Raw genomic sequence first — 24,206 nt, forward strand, 5'->3', positions numbered from 1 at the left:
TTTTCCTGTCTTACTTACCTATATCCATCAATGAGAATATAATTAAGTAAAGCTAGTTTTAAGTTTTATAAATTATTACTTGAGTGGCAGCTATATCCCATCCAAATTTGACCTTATATTGCCAGATTTGACTATGTTTGCTAAATCCAAGCAAGCCCGACGAAACGGATTGAGCCCTAATAATTTATTTAACGATTCTAAACAGTAGTTTTGAAAATATTGAGTTCCATCTCAAAATAGAAACTGCAGACCAACTCATTTTCTACTATTGATTTAAGATCATGATTACTAAATTGATTTAAGATTATTTAAGATCACGATCAACATTGTTTGTTTCAGCGTGCGACCATCAAATCTCGCACATACAGAACTTATACAATACTTATACATCATGAGAGTGGCAGAGGAACATCAAAAAAGGGGCTATAACCAACCACTCAAGGGCTCTATTAGAAGTTTCCGGACATTCATTAAAAAAGGGGGGTCTCTATTAGTTACCAATATATTACTACCTACGTTTTACAGAACATGCGTGCTCTTCATTAACTTGTGATTCTCTGATATCTCAAAAGAATATTTTAATTATAATAATTTCTCCAAAAAATTTGAGATTCTCTAGCTCAAGACTGGAGTTTTCTCCGGGTTCGCCTCTTCTGTTTGTCTTCCTCTCGGTATTTCTCCCGCCGTTCCTCTCTCCGCCGCTTCTTAGATAACAGCTCGTTCTTGGTCTTCTCTGCTTCATATGCTTTCCTTTTTTCCTCTTCCTTGAGTTTTCGCTTCTTCATCTGAAAAAATAATTAACATTAGAAAATAGCAGATGCAGCAGTCAAAGAGGAGCATTTACTTCCAAAAGAAACAAAACTACTGCTGAAAGTTGGATAAAAATTCTTGGCCGATCTATCCATCCACCCACCAATGCTCAGGCATAACTTGGTTAACTGGTAGCCATAACTTGCTCCATATACCTTTTCATTTTTTATCAATTGAAGATGCTGAACAAGAGCATGAATCTTGCGTTCATGAGGTTCCATAACCACTGCTCGTCGGCTTTCCAGGAGTGGCCGTTTCCTACTAGGCTTGTCCTTCGGCTTAGATGCAAATGGAAGTGCCGCTTGCAGTTTTGGTGGGACCACCAGTGGGTTGAATTTTCTGGGCTTCCTCTCAATAGGCTGTACAAGTGAAAGAAAATGAGAAATCCAGAAGGCCATCTAGAAATATAAGTGAATCAGAGATTCCAAGACCTTGTAGACTGAGTCTCTGTTGTGTGGGATCGAAACTTTGTTTTCTTGACGTAGCTCAGCAACTGTTTTCATGCCTTGCCAGGCTTGGTCACGACGCTGCAGAGATGTTGTCACAGGATTATAAAACCGGGGGATGTCAACTTGAGTCCATGCACGTAAGAACACAATATCACTCATCAGAATCCTGTCCTCAAACGTGCACCTCGCTATCCCTTCTTTCATAGTTTCTCCCCTTTTCTTTGGTTGATTTCCCAGTTCTGCTTTTGCAGCCTGTCATCAAACATGAGTGTCAAGCTAAAACAGAGATTTGTCTTTTTTCTCTCTTAAAGTTATAGTTCTACTAGAAACACAAATTCCTGCAAGGATGTTTCAATAATTGAAACCCTCTCATGCAAGGAATAAAAGAGATGATGACTAATAGCTAACTGCAAAATATATATATATATATCATCATAACTCTTCACCCATCCAGAGAAATAGAATAACATATCAAAAGAAAAGGTAAAGCCCCAGCAGCCAGCTGGCAAGAAAGATATCAGACATTTATAACATCTACCAGATGGGTAAATCTCCATTAGACAACAAAAACACTTTGGACAAAAATACCACGATCGAGCCATTTAGTATGATTTGGATAACTTGGTACAATAATCTCCTTAATCTTCATGAGCCTTATATCAGCATCTCTATTCTCTTTGTTTCCAACATATGCAGAAGCAGCTAAAAGGGGCCTTAGTTCAACATTTAGTAACATCATTGCCAGATTATAATTGGCAAAACCGAAAACCTCAATTCACCAGCTCAAATGGTCATAAGGGATGTTAAGTGCTCTACGAATTACCATGCCGGTCAGCATGCCCCATGTCAATGAGCTATTAGCACTTGGCAGGGGGTACGCCAATCGCACAGCCCCATGCCAAGCTTTGTCAAGCCTATATCACCCAATACTGTATTACAGTATCGGAGCAAACCTATTATGTGCCCGAAACCCATTAAATTAAGTCAAATGAGTCTTTGTGGAAGCTATTTTCTCAAATAGAGGATGAAAGTTAGAGAAGAGGGAGAATTTAAGATTTATATTCTTTAAATCCCATCAAAAGGTAAAAATTTCCTTTCATTCTATAAGTCTTTGTTTTATACATTAGAAACTGATTATTGAACTATTATTAATTATTGAACGTATTCAATCATATTTCTACTTGACTATTGCTAAATCTTTGTAACTTAAAATGCTCTTCTAATCATTTGATTTGGGAGATACATAAAATAATAAGTACTTACTAAATAGCATGATAATTCGAGTTCAGAAGTAATGTCCCGATCAAATGAAGTTCAAAAGGATAATAAAACATTTCTTATGATTATGTTGATAATTAAAAAAAGATTGTTAAACATGGTCGGATGCACAATTTTATATATGATATAAGATAGTGAAGATCGATAAATGACAACCATTACTTTCATCCTCACAAGAAGCTAACCCAGGTTCCAAGGAAAGATGAGGGCACCCACACTAAAAACAATAATGGAAGTTCATTAAAATGGTTCAACACTATGAAAAGCCAACCAAGTGAACTGGTGGAGGAAAGAAATGCGGAATGCAGAGACACCCATGAAAATATTGCAAAAGGATGGCTTACACCATGTCATACAGTTAGTGATACAACTGGTTCAAGATAATTGCATGCTGTACATATAGTATATCTTTTAGCTATGCATAGTAAGTAAAATCAGAAGAGTACTACAAGAAGAAAATGGACATAAAAAAATTACAGCATATTTACCTTCTTAACCTGCCCTCGTATTCCACTGACAGTTCTAATAGCTGCACCTTCGAACCTAGCAATCTCCAGATCGGATGTGAACATGTCCTTAATAAGTGCTGTCTTTTTGAAGATCTTACAGGGACAACCAACAAGCTTGATCTTCTTCATTATTTTTGCAGCATGATTAAACTCTTGTATCCAGCCCGTTGCGGTAATCCTAAATGATGCCTGAGAAAACATCTACATGTTACACCAATCTGTCACATACATCATCGGTAGAATAAATTACAGCACATCCCACATGTTGTTCTTTTCAAAACCTCAAATACCAAAAGTAAACAAAAGAATACAGCTAAGATTGAACAGATACATGTCAATGTGTCATATTCAACAAAAATATGAAAGATGTATTGGAATATGGAGAACTTATTGCATATAAGAAATTCAGTAGGAGCCGAGATCTCCCTCAGTAGTATATGGGTCCTTTTCTGCATAGAAGAAGGCAATCCAAAGACCCTCAGAGAAAGAAACTCCTCAACCATCACAAGAAAAAGATCATTTAGTGTAATGTAATTTCCTGTGCTCCACCTAATTTAAAGCTTCTCCCATATATAGCAAAAAGATTTTAAACTGTAAAAATAGTGACATTAGGAAGCTTAAAATTTCCCAAAATCATGAAAAATCAGAAAAGCTACATGTTGGAGAGAACATGACATATGTTCAAAGTGGCTCACGTAGCTCCATAGATTAGACCAAAGGATTGAAGATGCTTACGTCGGTGCTTTCAGTTCTCCACTGAGCTTGTCAACTAATATTGAGCCAATTAAATGGATAAACTCAACAAAACAAAAAAAAGGGTCGGAGGGGATCAATGAAATGCAGTGCCTCTCGCATCACTGAGATCAAAGAAGCTAAGGAGTTGTCAAGTATGATTTGCATGTGTAAACAGTTCAGTGGTGTGGGAGTGTTGGGTCTTTTATTGGTTGACAGCTTTAGTGACTGGAAATTGAACAGCAAATCACCTGTTCACAGAAAATTATGGTCTAGGGAGTCTCACTCCACATGGCAAGCCAAAAAGAAAGCTTGCATCTAATTGGTCCGAAGCCGAAAACAGGCCCTTGTTCAACAACTTTTGTTGAACGCTTCATCATAGACTCTGGGAGCATCTATTGGCACATTTCTCTCTCTTTCATGTATGTAGATATTTATGTATGTATACAAATGTACCATGATATGTAAGGGGGCTCCATTTAATGATATTCACTCACAAAAAATATTTCCACATGCTATCAGAAAGGAGGGAAAAATTCACTCAAAAAAAGTAAACGACTAGTTTGAGAAGATAAACGGTCTAGCTGCTTTTAAATCTTAAAAGTTGGAAAAAATCTGGACACATTTATTTCTAAAAAGTAGACTGATAGATCAAATGGTGATGGGGGGGAAGGGGGGGCGGGCGCAACCATTGCTGCATTCTATCACTAAAAATAAAAATAAAGGAAAATGGCCTATGGCCTAGGGTCAACATTATATGAGAGGAGAAAAGAGAGAATAAGATAAAGAAGGAAATAATGCTGATCTGCTTCATATAGGTTTGTGAAATAAAAATATCAAGAAAAGCTAGAGCACAAAATACAATGTAACATAAATGAGGCCAAGTTCTTAAATAGCAATATATGTTTTAAAAGCATAATACATGAAATTTTTTGCCAAAACTTAAGGCCAAGTTCTTAACTAAAACCATATATGAGGAAACTAAAAGGTACCTGATTGTTTGAGAGTTTCTGCACAGCTAACACACCACTTTTAGGAGGGGCAAGAGGGCCCCAGAACATTGCAAAACAATACATATGCTCAGGAGTATACTTGAGCATTCGATGACGACCATTCCGATCCTCAATGGCATATACAGGAATTGTTTGGAAGCGTCTCCAACCAACTGAGACGATGATTGGATCTCTAGTCTTTAGCACTTTTTTGTGCCACCTATGACGCTTTATACTAGCCTACATAGCAAAAAGTAGCATTTCAGACAACTCAAAGCAAACTATACATCTATATTTCACGCACACAGAACATCTTGCCACCTTATGTTTTAAAAGGAAAGGAAAACATCATGCCACTTTTAACATTCCGAAATGACACATATGCCACAGTGAAGCTAGATGGAAAAGATAGAACCATGGATTTTTCATGCCATAGATGCCGATCTCTAGTCTTTAGCACTTTTTTGTGCCACCTATGACGCTGTATATTAGCCTACATAGCACAGCGTAGCATTTCAGACAACTCAAAGCAAACTATACATTATCTTTCACGCGCACAGAACATCTTGCCACCATACGATTTAAAAGGAAAGAAAAACATCTTGTCACTTTTAACATTCTGAAATGACACATATGCCACAGTGAAGCTAGATGGAAAAAATAGAACCATGGATTTTTCATGCCATGCATGCCTATCACAGCATACCAGGTTAGATACAAGGGAGTATTTTGATACTCCGCCTTGCCAAATGGATACCATGTCAAACATATGCAAAACAAGCACATGTTATTCGAAAGTTATCGCTGGCACAATAACCCTAGCTTTAGAGGATGAGTCAAAATTTCCATTAAAACGAAGTGCCCAAAACACTGATAAATGACAGACAAAATTTGAGCTGATTACCACTCACTACTATTTTCACTAATCAATTCAGCTTGTTAAAAATTCAGAAGTTGTTAGCTCACTGGAAAGACAGAAAGAAAGGAAAACAAAATTGTGCTCGATAAAAAGAACCATGACACTTGTCTAGTATATATTGCAAGAAAACTAATTCGTAGCTTTTTAATAATAACTTTCCTTGAATGTCAGTATCAAGGTAACCTATTAACTATGAAACACGGACACTTCATATAGCATGCCGTGTTCGTGTCCGACACTCATTGGACACGTGTCGGATACTTCTACGACATATCTCATATTTAAAAAATTATAGAATTAAATTCGAACACTCCTTAGACACTTTTAGATACTCTTGAAAAACTTTTTGGACATAAGATTTATCATATACTATAAAAGTTGATAATATAAATTATCAATTTTAGGAAATTCCTGCATATGCTATAGAAATATAATGCAACAATTACAAGTTAGTACATACAAGAAAATTAATATTAATGCAAATTATTGTAAAATCACAGATTCGCCTATGCCATCCACTGTAGTTAAGTAATGGTAGTTAGTTATTTATTCTCAGGTAGTTAGATATTTATTCTTATAATATAGAATTGTATTATCACGTATTAGCATTATCATTTCTGGCTTTGTAGTATTGTATACGTTTTGTTTTTATCTCATGAATAATTTATGCATGCTTGTGTATTTATACTATAAGTTTAGAAAAATATTTCTTTAAACGTATCAATAATATATATAATGCTTTTATTTATTTATTTTGTCGTGTCCTAAACGTATCGTGTCCTATTTTTTTAAGATCTGTCATATCTCCGTGTCCGTATCGTGTCGTATCCGTATCCGGTATCCGTGTCTGTGCTTCTTAGCCTATTAAAATAAATAATTTTCTTTGCATAAGAGAAAAATATGTAACAAGTGGATCATGCAAAGCGACCCTACCTTAACCTCATTTAACTCCTTATTGATTTTCTGTTTCTATTCAATACAAGAAAAAAAACTCTGCGCCCATAAAAAATAAATGAGAAAAAGTGTGTGTTTTGGATAGGTGGGGTGGGGGGAGAACCAAAAAGATTCATACATACTAACCTGCATGTATCCGTCATTTTCCTCCCCAAGTCCAATGCCTCCTACCAGAAGAGGATGATGTGGATCAAAATGCTCGACCATCTCGAATGGAACATCATGAACCTCCAGTCTAATATAAGTCCCAGTTCTGAAGCCTTCCACCTCTAATCGAGTGTCCTCATCTAGATCATTAAGTTCAGATATGTTCATCTGCTTACGGAGTTCAATTTCCTCTTTCAACTGCAAAATCCAAATCTCAGTGGTTAAATGCCAAAATTATAAGTATTAGATATTTAGATGATGAAAGAGAACAAGGCTGTACTTTGTCAAAATATCCAATATCATGGTTTTTATCTCGGTGTGAGTTTTTCTCATTTGCTTGGTTATCTTCCTCTTCTGACTGCTCAGATCCATTATATGTAGCTCTAGTCAAGGTTGACAAATGACACACTTCCACAACAACATCAAAAGAGGAATAGTTCAAACAAGAAAGAAAATAAACAGAAAAGGTATCTCAGGCAAATTTCAAATATCATGGAGGAATAGAAGCTAGAAGAAAAGAAAAAAAGCTACAAAAGAAGCAACAAAGACAAAAGGATATTGAGCATCAAACTTTGCTCTCAGCGCAAGCTTTTTAAGCCTCCGTTCCTCCATTTCTTGGTCATCTCCCTTGTGAGTATCTCCATTTGCATCAGAATTATCTCCTTGCTTGCCCATGTACACCTCCCCAGTTTCTAGATCTTCAAAATCGCCATAAACTGTTCCGTCCTCTATATCATCATTTGTTGCCTGGCCTCTTTGAGCAGCCTTTGACCAATTACCAGTCACAAAACGATCACGTATGCTCCTGATAAGTTCCTCATTGGACCAGTCTCTGAGTTCTGTTTTAAAGAACTTGGAGCAGTCTTCAGCATCATGATCGTCGCACCCTGATTTCTCATTCACCACCTGCAGCTCACCAATAACAAGAGTATTTATTGTACTCAACAAAAATACAACATTGATTACACAAAAATGCACAAAACATTTCGTGAAAATAAGAGTATAAATAAATGGATATTCTACGAGAGAAACAAATAACTTATATGCAGACCCTCAGTTATACCTTCTCATTCTGTCCTTTTGGCTTGAAAAACTCTTCACCTTCACTTTCATCACTCTCGCTAGTGTCATACCCTTCCCTTGCCACGGTAGGCGACTTTGATGTGAACTGTCCATAAACTATTTGCATTAAATTGTCATTCTTCTTCATCAATGTTCGACTGATCAGGGATTCTTTCCATTTTGAAGCATTATCAGCTTCATCCTCTTCAACGCCAAAAAGACATTTTTTGCAATATGTGAGTACTTGATAAGCACTTATAATTCAAATAACTTTTTACTCATAAAAAAAAACTATTAAAGTTAAGAAACATCAGAGTTAAGACCTGAATCCCCACTTCCTTCTGAACATTCTGAACCAGAAGACCAATCATCTCTATCATCCGCATCAGAATCCTATACCAAGAAAATTTAAGAAAAAAAGGAAAAGAATGTAAAGTTAGTTTATAGACAGCATTCTGAAATCCAAGACAACTTGAGAGCATATCATTCGTTGGACCAAAATTTATATGTCAAGTTACAAGACACAATGTACAGAAATTTTTTCAAGACACCAAAATTGCCTGACAGGTCTGTAAACATGAACAGCTTATTCAATATATAGGCATAACCCTAAATATAAAGGCAAATCATAATACAGTTGAAAGTTAAAAAGGCAGAGAAGAAGTACAGACCAAAAGTGGGGCTTAACTCTAAATTATATCAATGCCTTGATTAACATTTTCTTGAATGGCCTCTAGAGCACATCTATTGTAAGACATCACTCTGGAAAAGAAAATTTTGTTCTATATATATAGACCTACCAATCTTCGACAAGAGTACCTTTGAGATATTTAAAAGTCACTACACATAATAACTTTGAGAAGATAAAAGTCATGTTATTACAAGAAGAGGTAGCTTTTCTGAATCTCCATCTTCTCTGTTGTCGCTGTTTTGTTTCTCCTCCAGTTTAGCTATAAGTTTAACTCAGATACTGACTATAATGAATATACTGCAAAGTAAAAAATACAAATGAACAATTGTAACTCAGACCATCCACTAATTCTTCAAGGCCAAAGTTAAAAGAAGATATTCAGAAAAGATATAAATGCTATACCAATCAAACCAATAACAAAAGTAGGAGAGAGCTTGTATGTATACATGTCAACTTGGATACTACTTGGCGCATTACAACATAACTAAAAATACAACTCCAGCATACGAGTTATCCCATGGAAAATACTAGGGAAAGCTCATTACATCTCATAAACAAGCATTAATGGACAAAATCTAGGGAAAGAAAGAGGATCATCAGAACCTTTTACCAGAGACAACTTTTAGTTCAATATCTTAACTCTCCAAGTACTAAAAAAATAGAAGTAGAAATAATCGACTATCATTTAGCATGATAGCACATCATACGCAGGTATCCCAGTGAGGATGTAACAAATTTATTTGGTAGAGAGATGATAGATATTCGTAAGGAAAAAAAGGATGCCTTATATATGGTACCTCGGCATGTGCCCCAAAGTTAGATGATATGGCTTTTCTCCTTACTCTTCCATTCTGAAATTGAACTTCTTCTTGCAAGTCATAGTTGTAAGGATTTTGCAGCATATCTTCCTCGTGCTTGTCCTCCGCAGCAACATCACTACCGCCTTCATCATCATCATCATCGTCTTCGTCGTCATCATCTTTAATCACGTCCCTCTCTAAAGCCTCATGCTCTAAAACTTCTGTGCCATACCTTGGATCAGAGGAGCCAAGGATTTCTTCGTCCTTTCCTACTTGAGATTGCATACCATCCTTTTTGTAGCCCTTTGATTCAGAATCCTTTTCATCACCAATGTCCCGTAATGAAGCCAGGGGCTTCCTACTAAAGAGATTGATAAAACTATTTTCCAATTTTTCATCAATTGAATATCTGGTATTTTGTAATGATTTTACAAGGACCTCTCCAACATCATGATCGTTGCCTGAAGAAACTTTAAAGTCAGAAAACCAACAGGTAACAAGTCATAATGGCTTAGAGCAATATAACAATTTAAACATCCAAGAAGAGTTCTTCCATTATTGCTTCAGTTAACAGGTTTTATTATAATAGAACAGTGTTTATGTTAAATTGACAATCTCAAACGCATTTGAAGAGAGCAAGGGTAGAAATCATAACTTACCAAACCTAGCCAAAATAACAAGTACGAATTAGGAACCAGTAAATGGGTTGGTATTGACTACCACAAGCCTACCTGAGTATAAATGCAACAAGACAAACCTAGTGTATGTTCTAAGAAAAATAATTATCTTAGAAAATTATGAGGACTGAAGTAGGTGAAAACATTAAAAAAATAAAATAAAGAGTGTAGGTAATGCAATCAAAAAAGATTATCAAGAATGCAAAAGTCGATTCAACATATTATATATATTGAAGAGTCTCAAATAGTCCATATAGAAATATCCAAAAAAGATAGACTAGGTATTGATCCTTGCACTGATGTCAAAGGATTACTTCCTAACTAGCAGTTGGATCTGAAAAGGACTGAAGTTAAAATTCTTAACTCAAAATAACATAAAATATATATATAGAAAAAGACTTTTGGTAATTATCAACAATAAAGCTATTGTAAAAGTACAGGTAAATATCCATCCATTCGAGATTGGTGTACGGTTGTACCACACAAAAATACCTCATCAATCTCACCAGGAAAGCAAACCACGCTTGATCAAAGCAGTATTGAATAAAACAACATCTGCTAAAATTCTACGAATGCCGATGATACATATTAAAATACCTTTTCTTGCTGCTATACTGCTTCCATCATCAACTTTTGAAAACTGAACAAGATGATCATTGATGTTTATGTAGACAGCGTCCTTGTCATAAAGAAGTTCTCCAATACCAGACATGGGTGCATAGAAAAGCTTTTCCTTATCTCGCAATCCCTTCTTCTTAGCAGCCGATGGTAACGGGCATGGGTCAGCCAAACTTGTTAACCCAGCCAAATTAAAATCGCCAGCCCCGGTAACATGAACCTATAATAAGTTGAAACTTAATTCCATACATTCATGTAGAAAGACAAATCACAGACATCAAGTATATGACTACCTGTATGATAAAACTTTCTTAATTTAGTAGGAATAATTGTAAAAAAGAGCACAATACTACTTCAAAAACAAATTCTCTGTTAACAACAAGGCCCAACAATGATAGCAAGGTCCGGTATTCTAACTATTAAGTTTATCACCAACTCGTCAATCACAAGATCTACCAATATTAAGATGGATCATCAGGTCTAAAAGATAAAAATACTGACTGATTCCACAATTTCTGCCAATCAAACATTTAGCAATATTATGGCAAGTATCGAATGTCAAAGACAAATCAAGTCATTGTATTTAACTATCGCTGCACAAAGGCCAAGTAGGATGGAAAGAGTACAGTTGGAAAACCCCTATATTTGATTGAAAATCAACTTCACTGAAAAGCAATGGCTACTGACCAAACTTTAATTTATGGTTTGCCCTGTCAAAATTGTTATCCATGAGCCGTCGTCCTCGGTTGGACACGTTAATTTTGTAAAGGGGTAAAAAAAGCCATGCATCTACAAGAACTCCGGGTCAATTCTTTTTGTGAAGCCTTGAGTATCTATTTGCATCTACTATTTCCATAAAAGAGTAAGCATGCAAATAGGATTTGCAGGGTACTTCTTGAATATCTTTTTCCAAAGGAAACAGCATCAAGAAAAATAAAAAGAATAGGATATGGTTTGTTAAAACCTGATAACAAAATTTATTTCACTGTTTACATACATAAAAGGCTCTCTTCAAAGTGCAGCTTTCTGTTAAACGTATATAAAGATCAACAGACCATCAATCAATGAATAAGGAAATGGGTACTGTAAAAAATTCATCATATCTCCAAAAAATTATGCAAAACAATCACATAACTGATAATAATTACTCAGGAGTTTGATGGTTCCTAAAAAATACTTGACCAAATGGTAAAGAATTAAGCACAGGACATGACTGGCATGACAAGCTAAATGTATCTTACAAAAAAAGCAGGAAAATAAGACTAGAAGATCTACCTTTGTACCTCTCTTCATGTTGCAACCTCGAAGGTAACCATATAAAGTTATGTTTCTATCACATTTACTGTTCATATGCAATCTTCCAGGAGGAGTCACATCTTCGAAACGATCGACAAGTAAATAAGGATGTGACATCCGCCAAGACAGAGGAACAGTTTTAATTACTGAGATGAACCTTGCAAGGTTGTGAATTTCGCGTTTTGGATACCTGGACGAAAAATACATAAGAATAGGATCTTTCAGATAACACAAAATAGATTGTTAAATTTTACTAAAAAGAAAATGTTGGTTGATATATGAGTGCTACTACACATTGCGGGCTTTACACCACCAATGTAGGGTGACTGTACAATTCATTTGAGATGTTTCTCATTTTACTTTTAGGACTGCCGACCAAGAGATTGATACAAGGCTTGAAATAATGAGATAGCAACCAATTTTAGAAATTTGTATAGATTTGCAAAACAAGCAGAGTAATACATTCTGAAAATAACAGCTACGACAAATTCACAGTGACATTATTATGTGGAAATATTGAACAATCAAAACGAGCAATTAAAACACAACATTTTTATAACTTACTTGCCACTAATGAGACCAGATAAATAGAAAAGTTTTGCCCCTTCTTTTATTTCAGTCCAAAAACGATGCTTGAGGCGCTGCTTTGTTTTTCTTAGTTTCTTAACATCCTTGAATTTGTCGAGATGTGTAAGCACTCCCATGACCTTGGGAAATCCATGGACTTGCATAATATTAAGAAACTCAAAAGTTTCCTGCAACAAAAGAGGCATTAATAATTAGGGTTACATACATGGGGCATGTTATTCCAGAATGCGACACATTACAAAGAAAAACAATTTCACATTTTCAATCACGCAAAGACAAACTGTTGTTCAAATTGCCTAGCAGACTTATAATTACAATAAATAGAAGGAAGCAGTATTAAATCAGAAAAAGCAATAACGCCGCTTATAAGCATAAGGTTCTTTTTAAGAAAATATGCTAACAATTCATAACCTAGATATTGTGATGTTCGTCACTTCATTGATAAGGACACTCTTCTGACATAGTTGAAATGAAGCACTGAATACTAGTTTACTTTTAACAAAACATGTTACTTCGGAAGCTCACCATTTCAAACCCATAGCTTCCATCAATTAGCAGCAAAGCGAGATCAGCAATCTTTGCAGCATCTATCATACCATTAATATCATTGGGGCACTCCAGAAATTGCACTCTCCTTTGTTTCCCTAACGAACAAAGATAGTCAGATACAAGTTTTCATGACTTGCAGTTACCAACACAACTTTAAGGGCAATACATGAAAGAAGAAATTTGTAGAGGTAAAGAATAGTTCTGACTCTTCTAATTGCATATCGCAGGGAAACAGAATACATGACAATATGTTATTCCTCCAACATACCTGACACAACCGTGATTGGACCACGAACCTCAGATAAGTTCTGCTTTGTATAGTGTTTCACAAGACACTTTATCAACAAGGATTTTCCCACCTGAAAAGGCATGAAAGCTCATTATAGCAATGCTCTAAGCCTCTAACAGTGCCACTATAACCATATGAATCTCATGGATTGAAGTCATTTAGTGAATAGAGTACTTGTGGGGGTCCATGAACTACAACAACCAATGGAGCTGGTTCCCCAGTCGATCGGTCAATTACTGGCACGTGAAGCTTCCGTTGTTCGATTTCTGAAGTGCGAGATTGCAATCGCTTGGCCTTAACTGATGAATTAAAAGCAAATGCCTAGAACAGAAAAGAAAATCAGGCCAGTTATACAGAATGCAATAAAAGAGAAAAGAACAATTAAAGGTCTGATGAAACAAAGTGATACATCTTCTGATTTTAAAAATGCAAAAAAAAAAAGAACTACATGTTAGCACTAGTAGATACTTTGACCCAGATATGTTATTGAACAGATGTATACCAAAAATGACATAAGCATTGCTTTTGGATTTTAAAATCACATGCCTACAACATACATCTCTCCTGACTTTTGCAACAAAAAATCTGAAAAGAAATCCTAATAAAGGATTAAAGGAAAAGTTTGACCATCCAAACCTTTGGGTTCCGCTTCTTGGCGGCGGTAGCATCTTGATCCTTCTTATCAAAATTTTCATTCTTCTTCTTCGCAGAAGCACCCGATTTGTGCGCTCGATGAGACTTGTGGCTCTGTTCATTACCCCCAGAATCCACTGCCATCGCTCTCTCCTCCCTAACTTATTCTCTTTCAAGAAACCTTTCCCTCTCTCACACGGCGAAACAACTAAAGCGCAAGGATCGAGATCCTTATTAGGTCTTTCCTTTTCTACGTTCTGAAACCTAGAAGAACAAAAAGAGAGTTAGCTGAGAAGATAGGAAAAGATACAATGTGACAACATTCCGCTACAACGGTTAGCGAGAAGAGAGAGAGAGAGAGAGAAAGATAGGGAAGAAAGAGGCCACCACCATAGAGATATCAAGAGGTTGGAGAGAGAGAAGGCAAGGGGTACCTTAAGAATTCCGGCAATACCACTGCCGCAACCTTTGCCGGCGGCGGGAGAGAGGTATTACTGGACGAAGCCGGTACTGATAGGGTTTATATTCCTAAACCTAATAGGGCGGGCTCGACCAGAGGCCAGGGCTACTGGGCTTTTTCACCTCCGGAGTCCGGACATCAGAATATAGAAAGAATTATTATATTTGACACACTGAGTTTACAATAATTTACGATTTACTTCATTATTTACATTGCGACCCTATGTTGACTTAATAAAACATCCTATTTTAATTAACTTTAAGAAAAGGTAAAAGAAATTATCGAGCAAGGGGAAAATACGATGTCTTGTGATAGCTCTAGGGCGGAGTTGAAGCATCAGTTGGGCACTGGGGTTGCTGAAGAACCTCCTAGAGCTAGTAGTGAGGGCTCGTCTAAGGTGGGTGTTGAAAAGGGGGGCTGGGATCCCTCCTGCATAGATTCCTGACCTTAATGAAAATTTCACAACCCCTCGGGGGAGCTATTCATCTCTGGTCAGCGATTCAAGAAATATTGTAGATTATTTAGGTATCATTTTAAATGAGGTCCTTGAAAAAATTATGGGCAAGACGAAGGGTATTGTGGTTCTACCTTCGAAGGTCATAGAAAAATAGCGTGCTAGACGGAAGCTCACTATGTTTGAAAGATTTCTTAGTAAGTCCTTACTCCTAGAAGCGTGAGGATTTAGCCAAAGTTTGGTTCGGTATAGATTACTTCTCTATCTCTAATATGGCATAGGAATTTTTTGTTTTTTCGGTTTGTTAAAAAGGAAGATCTTACCTATATTTTGGCTAAAGGTTCATGTCCTCCCTCAGACTGTCTCCCTAGTATGGATCAAACTCTACAATCTCCCTATGGAGTGATGGGGGCTAGAATCTCTTATCCCAGTTGTGGTCAAATTTGGGCGACCATTCATGTGGATGAAATTACCTTCGATAAGACCCGTAACAGATTTGTTAGGGTTTGTATTAAGATAGACTTGCCTAAAACAATCAAAAAGGTTGTCTGATTGGAAGGTAACAATAGTAAAAAGTTTCAATGAGCAATCTATGAAAGTATCCCCATCCTTTGCTATAGGTGCGTGGTTGTGGGGCACAATTGGAGGCTTGCCCATAGACCTTGAGGAGCAAGAGAGGCAAACTTCGATAAGAACACCACTATATCCCATTCTTAGGTAGCATAAGGGGAGATCACGTGCCAATGGGCATCAGCTAACTAGGAAGGTGATCGGAATACGTATAGCCCTTGGATCACGATTCAGAGGCAGTGAAAGAGAGGAGCAAAATTTCCAGTATCGCTCGTCGCTAAAGGTCCTAAATCCTCAAAAATTAGAATGGGGATTGGTCACACCAATTCAAAAGGTTCTCGACTCTCGAACTAGAGTCAAGTGAGGTTTGTACGCTCATTCGAGTCTAAGCCGGCTAGATCAAAGGCCACCTCGAGGTAGGCTGGATTAAGCCACTCCGAGTACACTAAAGGGGCATAGGCTTTTGTTAGTGATGGAACTGGGCGTGCGGCTCGATGTGACCCACATGATAGGTCTTCTTCTCAAGCCATTGGCTCCTCAAGGCCGTCAAATCCCCACACTGAGGACCATGAGATGCGGATGAGGCATCAAATGATTAAAAAATGTACTAGTATATCGATCCTCGTGATACTAAGAAAAGTAGCGTTAGAAGAAATTCGAGAAGGATACTGAGAGTGGATAGATTACAGTCCACTCCAAGGATTCCGCCCTCATCAGACACATGTGTGATAAGTGATAATCCCGTCGCAATCTTTCCTTTCAATTGGGGAAATTGAACAAGCTAGGGTTGGAGTGGTAAACATCAGTGGTTTTTCCATTCGCTTGGGTTCCATGGCTAGAAATCCTAGGTCCTTCTTGGTGGTCCACACTATACCTCATAGAAGGGAGGGTGGAGGAACTAAGCTCGGAACCCCTCAAGTTCTATAACCCACCCATGACCCTCCTTAATTATGTAAAAATCCTCTTGCTCATTCCAAGGTGGTCGAGCATTCTAAGCACTATCTTAGGGCCCTGTGGAAGACCCGATGGAAAGGGTTTCAGATTTTCAATCTTGCATACTGGTTTTTAACCCCAAAGGAAAAGGAAAGGCTCCGATAATATTATCGAAGCTTGTGGAAGACATCACCATAGAGATCGATGTTAGCTCCAACCACAAGAGGGGTAGGCATGTGTAGCTAAATTCATTCACCCTTTTATCTTTTGTTTCTTTAATGAATACAATCATATAGAACTGTAGGGGTAGTAGTAGGGAGGAATTTCAAGACAGCTATAAGGATTCGATAAAATATTTTAATTCATTCTCTATTGTTCTTTTGGAAACTCATGCTTCTCAGTTTAAGGCTCAGTTTTATGTGCGCAATTTTGGCCCTGATTAGCTCTACCAATATGTACTATTTGTTGGTGTTTCATGTGCCATTATTGTTGTTTGGAGAGACTCAGCCATATCCCAATCATTGTGCATCAAGCTAAAGGGATACATCAAGGTGGACAATCACCTCTTAGACCTCACGGGTATAACAACACCCATAGAAGAAGTGTTCGAAAGACTCATCCCATAGGCCACACATTGGGCAAGGAGAATTCAGTTTAAATATGTAGACTATAGAGGAGTATTCGAGTAGGAATTCTACCCCATATCATCTTCCATAGGAACATCTTAGCCCCAGGGTTAATGTTGAGCTTCCATGGCGTCTTTCAGCCTGGGGATGAATCCCCCTTAGTGCAAAGGCAATTATAAAAAGATTTGTCGATGGCTTGCCTCCATGAACAGGGGCCAAAACCAATTCATCATCAATCTCTTCCTTACAAGTGCTAATAATATTGGAGCTAATAGTCGGCCGAGAGGCTCTCGAGGTAAAAGTAGTATCCCAGCTCCCATTGGGTCTAAGATCAACTACCCTCATATTCTCATCCAAAAGGGAGGTGTTAACAAAAGTTGGGCACCAACATAAAAGAGTTTCAGAAATCCAAGGATCCCATAGAATTCTAATGTTGGACCCTGTGTCTAGACCTAGTATAATTTGAGTTCCTGATCTAATCAGCTTGGACGTGACCCACGAGGCCCGCTGGGCTCACAAAGAGCCTTTCTGAGCATTCTTGGCTTAAAAGTTTAACTTTCCATACTTATTCTTCATAATAATAATCCATAAAGCATTCACAGAGTTAAGAAATTTAACAATGGGAGAGACTTTTGGAAACAGAGAATAAATAAATAAATAAATAAATAAAGAGACAATAAATCCCCCTGTCGGATACCACAATTAGGGGAAATCCAACTAGAGGGGCTCTCATTGATCAAAATAGTATACCCAAGCAACTTAATACAAGCCTTCACCCGGTTACACTAGACACTAAGGAAACCCATGTTCCAAAAGGTTAACAAAATGGCTTTCCAACTCTATTTGCGGTAGGCTTTCTCCATATCAATTTCAATTAGCATCATATAGGGTTCCTTTTTTCTCTTAGACATTGAGTGAGAGATCTCTTATGCAGTCAAAATATTATCACTAATATTCCAGTGCAAAACAAAAGTTACTTGCTCTTTGCTAATAAGAGAAGGCAATAATGGTTTTAATCCGTTGGCTAGAATTTTGGAGATAATTATATAGCATACATTACATAAAGTAATATGATGAAAATCGTTAACATGTAAAAGGTTTTTATTTTTCAAAATAAGTGTAATAAAAGTAAAACCTCTACGAGCGAGCAAGATAGCATGAGTAAAGAAGTAAATCATAGCATTGTAGACATTAGGCTCAACAGTCTCTCAATAATGTTGATAAATATCAGCTTGGAAACCATCATGCCCCGAGGCTTCGCTAGCAAGCATCTCCCAAAGCACACATTTGATCTCCTCCATAGTAAATTTGAGGTAAATCTGGCCGGACAACATCATTAATTAGGTGCCCTCAAGTTAATCGCACAGAGTTGGAATAGAAATCAACAAACATATTCTCAGTATCCCGGGGATTTGAGCACCAAATACGTGACCTATCAAGAATACTTCTAATGCAATTGCTTTTATATCTAATAGTGGTGAACACGTGAAAAAACTTAAGTGTTAAGATTCTCTTTGTTAACCCAACTCACTCTAGCCATCTAATGCCATTTATTATTGACCTGGTGATTTAAAGCAATGTGAAGGTTACACTAGCTACGATTGAAGGCTCTATAATCTTTAGACTTAATGTCATTAGCAAATCCAGCTCGGGGAAGTACCATTGTTGTTGAAGCAAGAGTAACGACCGGCTCATCTCCTCTTCATGCTAAGGCCTTTGTGCTGCTCTTCACCATTTATGTCCTTATCTCCCGACGATTTTGCGGAGTCACTTTTGAAGGTGATTCCTCCTCCATTATAGTCGCTATAAGCGGTGCAGATACTCATCCTTTGAGTATTCGTGGTATCATCTTTGAATGCTCACAACTATTGACCTCCTTAGGAAATTTCAACAATTTCACTTTCTCTCTAGTTATCGTGAATGTAATCGAGCACTGTTGCAAAAGGAGAATGAGAAGAAGGAGAAGCGGAGGAAGAAGAAGAAGAAAGGAAGAAGAAGAAGAAGAAGAAGAAGAAGAAGAAGAAGAAGAAGAAGAAGAAGGGAAGGTGGGGCATTGGGCCAGCGTGGAGGGGGCTCGCTGTTGCTGGCTAGCTAGTGGCCGGCCTCTCACTGGCGACTCAACTCCGACGAGCTCAAGCCCAAGTGAGAGAAACAAAGAGAGAGAGAAAGAGAGATGATGAAGGAGGAGGCTCACCAGCGGTAGCACAGTGGCAACAATGGTGGGTCGACGGTGGTAGCAGTGAGAGAGAGTTTGAGGGAAAGAGGAGAGAGAGAGACCGAAAGATAGAGTGGAGAAAAGAAAAAGATAGAGAGAGGCAGTGGGGAGGAGGAACGGTGGCGGTTGCGGTGACATCGGGGCCCACCGCGCTAGCTGGCTCGGCCAAGTTGGCCAGCCGACAGTTGGGGGCACGTGGCGCACTCAGCCCGCTCGCAACTTGCATGGCACGAGCTCATGCCATGCAACACCATTTTTTTTCTTTCTTTTTTTCTTCCTTTTTTTATTTAATTGAATTTATATATTATTATTATTTTTAAATCTGGGTTATTACACGAAAGCCCACCATCTAGTCGGCCTGCTTGTAAGCCAAGCTAGCTACGATAAAACATAATGAAAATTTGTGTACTTTGTACTGTTTAACTCTTCCAAACCTGCGTTGGGCCCATAAATTCGATATCTCCGACCAAGCCGGAATCTGAGCCCTCTTTGATAGGGTTGAATCATCCTTCAGCTAGTTGACGCACATCCTCGTGGCTTGCATCAGGGTTCTCGACCCTAGCTACCCTTCGATCGCCAACACAGATCTCGAGGACTGGGACTCCACCTTCACAGTCAACAATCGAGGGCACTTCCTATGCTATTGGGAGGCAGAGTGACAGCGGGCACGTGGTGGCAGTGTTGCCATCACTAGTGGCGAATCTGTCCCCAGTTACGGGGCATGCACAGTTTCGAAGGCGGCGATGAAGATGATGGTAAGAATCCTATCAAAAGAGCTAAAAGGAACAACAATCACGGTGAACTACATGGCACCGGGGCTGGCGGCAACCTATGGGGAAGCTTGGGGAGACATCGCGCTAGACGATGGAATGAGGGGAGGCTCCAACCCGCTTTTTGACTGGCTGACGGATGGTAACATGCTACATTTTTATAACCTAGCTCGAATCCGGTCTAGCCCGACCCACTTGCAAGCAGGCTGGATAATACAACGCCCAGCCCGGTTGGCCAGGCCCGCCATGACGATCACTTCTAGCTGTGATCAACATCCTTTTTATTCAAAAGAAAAAGAAAAAGAAATTGTGAGGCCTATTAATAGTAGATAAACTAGCCCGAAAAGTTAATCCAAATCCTCCGGGACGAGAGGTGTCCACGTCGTCGCTATGGCTCTTGCCGCCGGAACCGCCTCTCTCCCCTTCTCTCCTTCTTCTCCCTCCTCTCCGTCTCCGCCCTCCCCTTCCCTCTCTTTTCGGGTATCGCGTACGTACTCCTCCATGACTCCCGTCTCATATCGCAATCGGGTGCGGATCCGGGCACGCCTCACCCGCCCTAGGGCAACCCTCACTGTCGACTCGCCAGCGTCCGGCGCCGCTGGAGCGTCCGGACCGGGGAGGGTTCTCCTCGAGGTCAGAGATCTTAAGGCCGTGGTCAAGAATACGGGAACGGAGATCCTTCATGGCGTAAACCTCACCATCAACGAGGGCGAGGTCTGTTATTTCCCTTCTCTTCCCCCTCCGTAAAATTCTACAAGACGTTGCAGTCTAGGTTTTATTTTTATTATTTTCCACTCCGGTTCTCTTATAGATTCATGCTATTATGGGGAAGAACGGATCCGGGAAGACCACGTTGTCGAAGGTGACCGTCTTTTTAAATCATTTTACTGTTCGGCAGTGCATTTTTTACATCGATATAGGTTATTCTTTTGTTAGATGTTTAGATGAAGATAGTTGTAGATATGCTTTTATGAGCTCGAGAGAATTTTGGTTAAATTATCGGAGGATATGTATAAATAATAGGGGGTGCATTTTAACTAGTGTTTATTAGAGTCTGGAGAATACTCCAAGGGGTATCTACATGTATACACGTAAAAAACACTATCTAATTACTTATTTCTTATGGTGACAATATGTGTATCTCAATCATTAGCAATTAAGGGATTTTAGTGATGTATACACGTAAAAACACTATCTTATTACTTATTTCTTATGGTGACAATATATGATCCTCAATCATTAGTAAATAGGAGAGGTTATTTATAGAGCATGTAAAATACAATAATGAGCACTAAAAAGTTGGTGACACAGAAAAGTTGTCTCGCACATATCTGATCCTCAATCATTATTGTGCTCACTGTCTAGGAACTCTTGAAAAAGATCTTATTGATTACAGGTTCTTGTTGGTCATCCAGATTATGAGGTTACTGGAGGCATTGTTCTCTTTAAAGGGGAGAACTTGATGGACAAGGAGCCTGAGGAAAGATCTCTTGCTGGGCTTTTCCTGAGTTTCCAAGCACCTGTTGAGATACCGGGTGTAAGCAACTCTGATTTTCTGCTCATGGCATTAAATGCGCGAAGAGAAAAGCATGGGCTACCAGCAATGAATCCTTTGGAGGTCTGTGCTATTTTACTTATTCAGATCTACATCATTTTGAAATTAGACATCAACAACAAAAAAGTATGTCGATATTGTCCTTCTTTTCTTCAATACTTGAATAGCACGACATTGTATATGCTTTTATGGATCTTTAGTTATCAGTAGAATCTTATGTATAAATGACTTAAAGAATGTCCTTGAAGTATACTAAAGGCCAATATGTTTTGTTTTTGCAGTTCTTTCATTACGTGTTACCCAAAGTTGTCGCCTTAAAAATGGAGCCAAAATTTCTAGACAGAAATGTCAATGAAGGGTTTAGCGGTGGGGAAAAGAAGCGAAATGAAATTCTGCAACTTGCGGTAGGGAAAATAGCATTTGGACAAAATCAGTTGCTTTGACTACAGGCAGTCATTCTGATGTTATATCTTTGTTATTTTATATAACAGCCTGGTTATCTTCTACATAATGTCAGTTCATTTTGATTTGGTTATATCCATTTTGATGTTATTGTCATGTAATTTCAGGTTCTTGAGGCAGATTTGGCTATTCTGGATGAAATTGATTCTGGGTTAGATGTTGATGCACTTCAAGAAGTAGCTAATGCAGTGAATGGGCTTCTAAAACCCAGCAATTCTGTTTTGATGATTACTCACTATCGGCGCCTTTTGGATTACATCAAACCGAGATATATCCATATAATGGTAATATATTTTTAATCAATATGGAGTATTAACTGATAGTTGGACAGAAAGCCTATCGATCATATCTTTAGTGATATCCTAGTTCAGCAAATTCTGGTCACTTGTTTTTCTAGTTTGAAGTACTGAAGCCTTCCACATAGTTGGCTTTTTCTGTGTTTGTAAGTCAAAATTTGTATCTTACGTTGCTGTGCATTCAGTTGCTTACCACATTTGTGGGTTGAGTTTGCTAAATATAACATTTTTTATTATTAAAAAAATTGTTGTTGCAGCAGTTCTTAATCTGATTCCTGCAGTTCCGAAGAAGAGCTGTACTACCTATAAGTAGTAAACTTATGTTTAGTCTAGCAGAGCTTAAATTTTTTAAAGGAACTTCTGGGAAGTGAACTTCTCATTTTGATGTTCTGGATTGCAACTGTAGCAGTCAGGATCAGATATGTGCGAGACATTCTCTTGATTTTATTCACACTTTCCAAGTTAAGATTGTATTTAGCACCAAAGATTCCTGCATTGTATAAATTAAAATAACATCCCTCAGTATCTTGACCGGTATAAATTTTTGTCCAATCTTGGCATTAACAGTTTGAAACTTTGAATATTTAATCTTTTATACATATATTATGAATCTATGATAAAGTAATTACTATAAATATTATCAATGGCATGAGGTGATGGTTAAGATTTGTTCAACTTCAGCACTATGGTTGGGATGTCTCAGATATTGTGTGAATATCAGGCATTGATTGGGGAAAATTGGAGATTCCCTTTATCCCCTCATATTGTTTAAAGAAACTTGTATAATTTATCTACTATTATTGCATTTGGATATTCCTTTTTCACTTCTTTGGAGTTACTTGAGAAATTTAGTCTCCAGATTTTTGCAATTATCCATGGTTATCTACTTTCGTACATTTCACTGTCATGACAATCAGAACAACAGAGCAGCAGTTTGTGTCATTAAATTAGCAGAACATTTATTTTTTTAATTTTCATATATCCAGGATGATGGTAAAATTATTAGGACTGGCGATATTTCTCTAGCGAAGCAGCTTGAAGAGGGCGGCTATCAAGCGATCTCTGTCGTATAGAGGTAGAAGGCATTGGGATTTTGCTTCTTTGATTTATATCTTTCTGTGTTTTTATCAGTTAAATTTGTGTTGATGTACCTATCTGGCAAACCTTTTTGCTGCTCTTCCATCAGTAAAATTCAGACTTTTGACATACTTATGATGAAATTATTTTGGTGCAAATAAAATGCAGGAGCTTGAGCATAGCACACCTCACGGGAAATTGCTTAAGCAGTTTCATGGGATTGAGTCTATTAACGTGGCAAGCACAAACTTATGGTCATCCAATTGTTAGCCGAAGAAATACTCCAATATAGATCTTAGTATTTGTGCTCAATTTTGATACATGCTTAGTCACTCAGATGGAGATGGATACAAGGTACTTGTTATAGGTGGTGTATCCTACAATGCTGATTCATTGTTTTGCACCAGTAACGATGCATTCAACTTGATGGGGATTGTATAAGTGCTTTGTTATATTTGATTTATGATTTATATTTGTTCTCCTTCTACAAAGAAAATAAAGAAAACCTTTGCAAGAGAATATAGAAGTTTACACTGCTTTGCAATTAGCATGAAAGTTGCCTGCGGTCCGTGCAGATTAGAGTATAGAAGGAACAAGAGTCTTATGGTGCAGCATTAATTGGTAGATTCAAAGAGTATATACTTGTATTCAACACAATGATTACGCAATTGAGCTGTACAAGAAAAGGCAGCTGTGGTAACTGATTCTTTCTATTCGTTGTTATTTCCTTGATACCATGAAGTCTTATAGTCCATCTTTGCTTAGATTTTGTTTAATGTTGCTGATCATGAGAAG

General features: G+C 37.9%; 2 protein-coding genes across 4 annotated transcripts; one reads left to right on the forward strand and one right to left on the reverse strand.

Annotated features, from left to right (window-relative positions):
* Positions 1-285: 285 nt before the first annotated feature.
* LOC140781697 (uncharacterized) lies at positions 286-14,600 on the reverse strand. Of its 2 annotated transcripts, XM_073127796.1 has the most exons (19): positions 14,428-14,600; positions 13,997-14,257; positions 13,535-13,681; positions 13,340-13,430; positions 13,048-13,166; positions 12,499-12,689; positions 11,914-12,124; positions 10,618-10,858; positions 9,341-9,804; positions 8,176-8,245; positions 7,854-8,056; positions 7,346-7,696; positions 7,071-7,163; positions 6,770-6,988; positions 4,771-5,010; positions 3,026-3,235; positions 1,242-1,511; positions 966-1,169; positions 286-785 (listed from the first exon to the last, which is right to left on the reverse strand). In XM_073127796.1, the coding sequence occupies exons 2-19, from the start codon at positions 14,135-14,137 to the stop codon at positions 621-623; spliced, it is 3,630 nt and encodes a 1,209-aa protein (XP_072983897.1). In that variant the 5' UTR covers positions 14,138-14,257; positions 14,428-14,600; the 3' UTR covers positions 286-620. The 2 variants fall into 2 exon arrangements, with proteins under 2 accessions (XP_072983897.1, XP_072983899.1); XM_073127798.1 differs by lacking the exon at positions 4,771-5,010.
* A 5,664-nt stretch (positions 14,601-20,264) lies between these two features.
* On the forward strand, positions 20,265-24,122 carry LOC140782242 (probable ATP-dependent transporter ycf16). 2 transcript variants are annotated; one of them, XM_073128713.1, is made up of 7 exons: positions 20,265-20,735; positions 20,833-20,883; positions 21,418-21,639; positions 21,858-21,980; positions 22,146-22,322; positions 23,321-23,409; positions 23,580-24,122. In XM_073128713.1, exons 1-6 carry the CDS (start codon positions 20,412-20,414, stop codon positions 23,405-23,407), a joined length of 984 nt encoding a protein of 327 aa, XP_072984814.1. In that variant the 5' UTR covers positions 20,265-20,411; the 3' UTR covers positions 23,408-23,409; positions 23,580-24,122. The 2 variants fall into 2 exon arrangements, with proteins under 2 accessions (XP_072984814.1, XP_072984815.1); XM_073128714.1 differs by lacking the exon at positions 20,833-20,883 and having other exon boundaries at positions 20,353-20,735.
* The last annotated feature ends 84 nt before the right edge of the window (positions 24,123-24,206 follow it).

The sequence above is a fragment of the Typha latifolia genome, chromosome 2, assembly GCF_019914945.1.
Source record: "Typha latifolia isolate L0001 chromosome 2, TyphaL0001v2, whole genome shotgun sequence".
Taxonomy (NCBI): domain Eukaryota; kingdom Viridiplantae; phylum Streptophyta; class Magnoliopsida; order Poales; family Typhaceae; genus Typha; species Typha latifolia.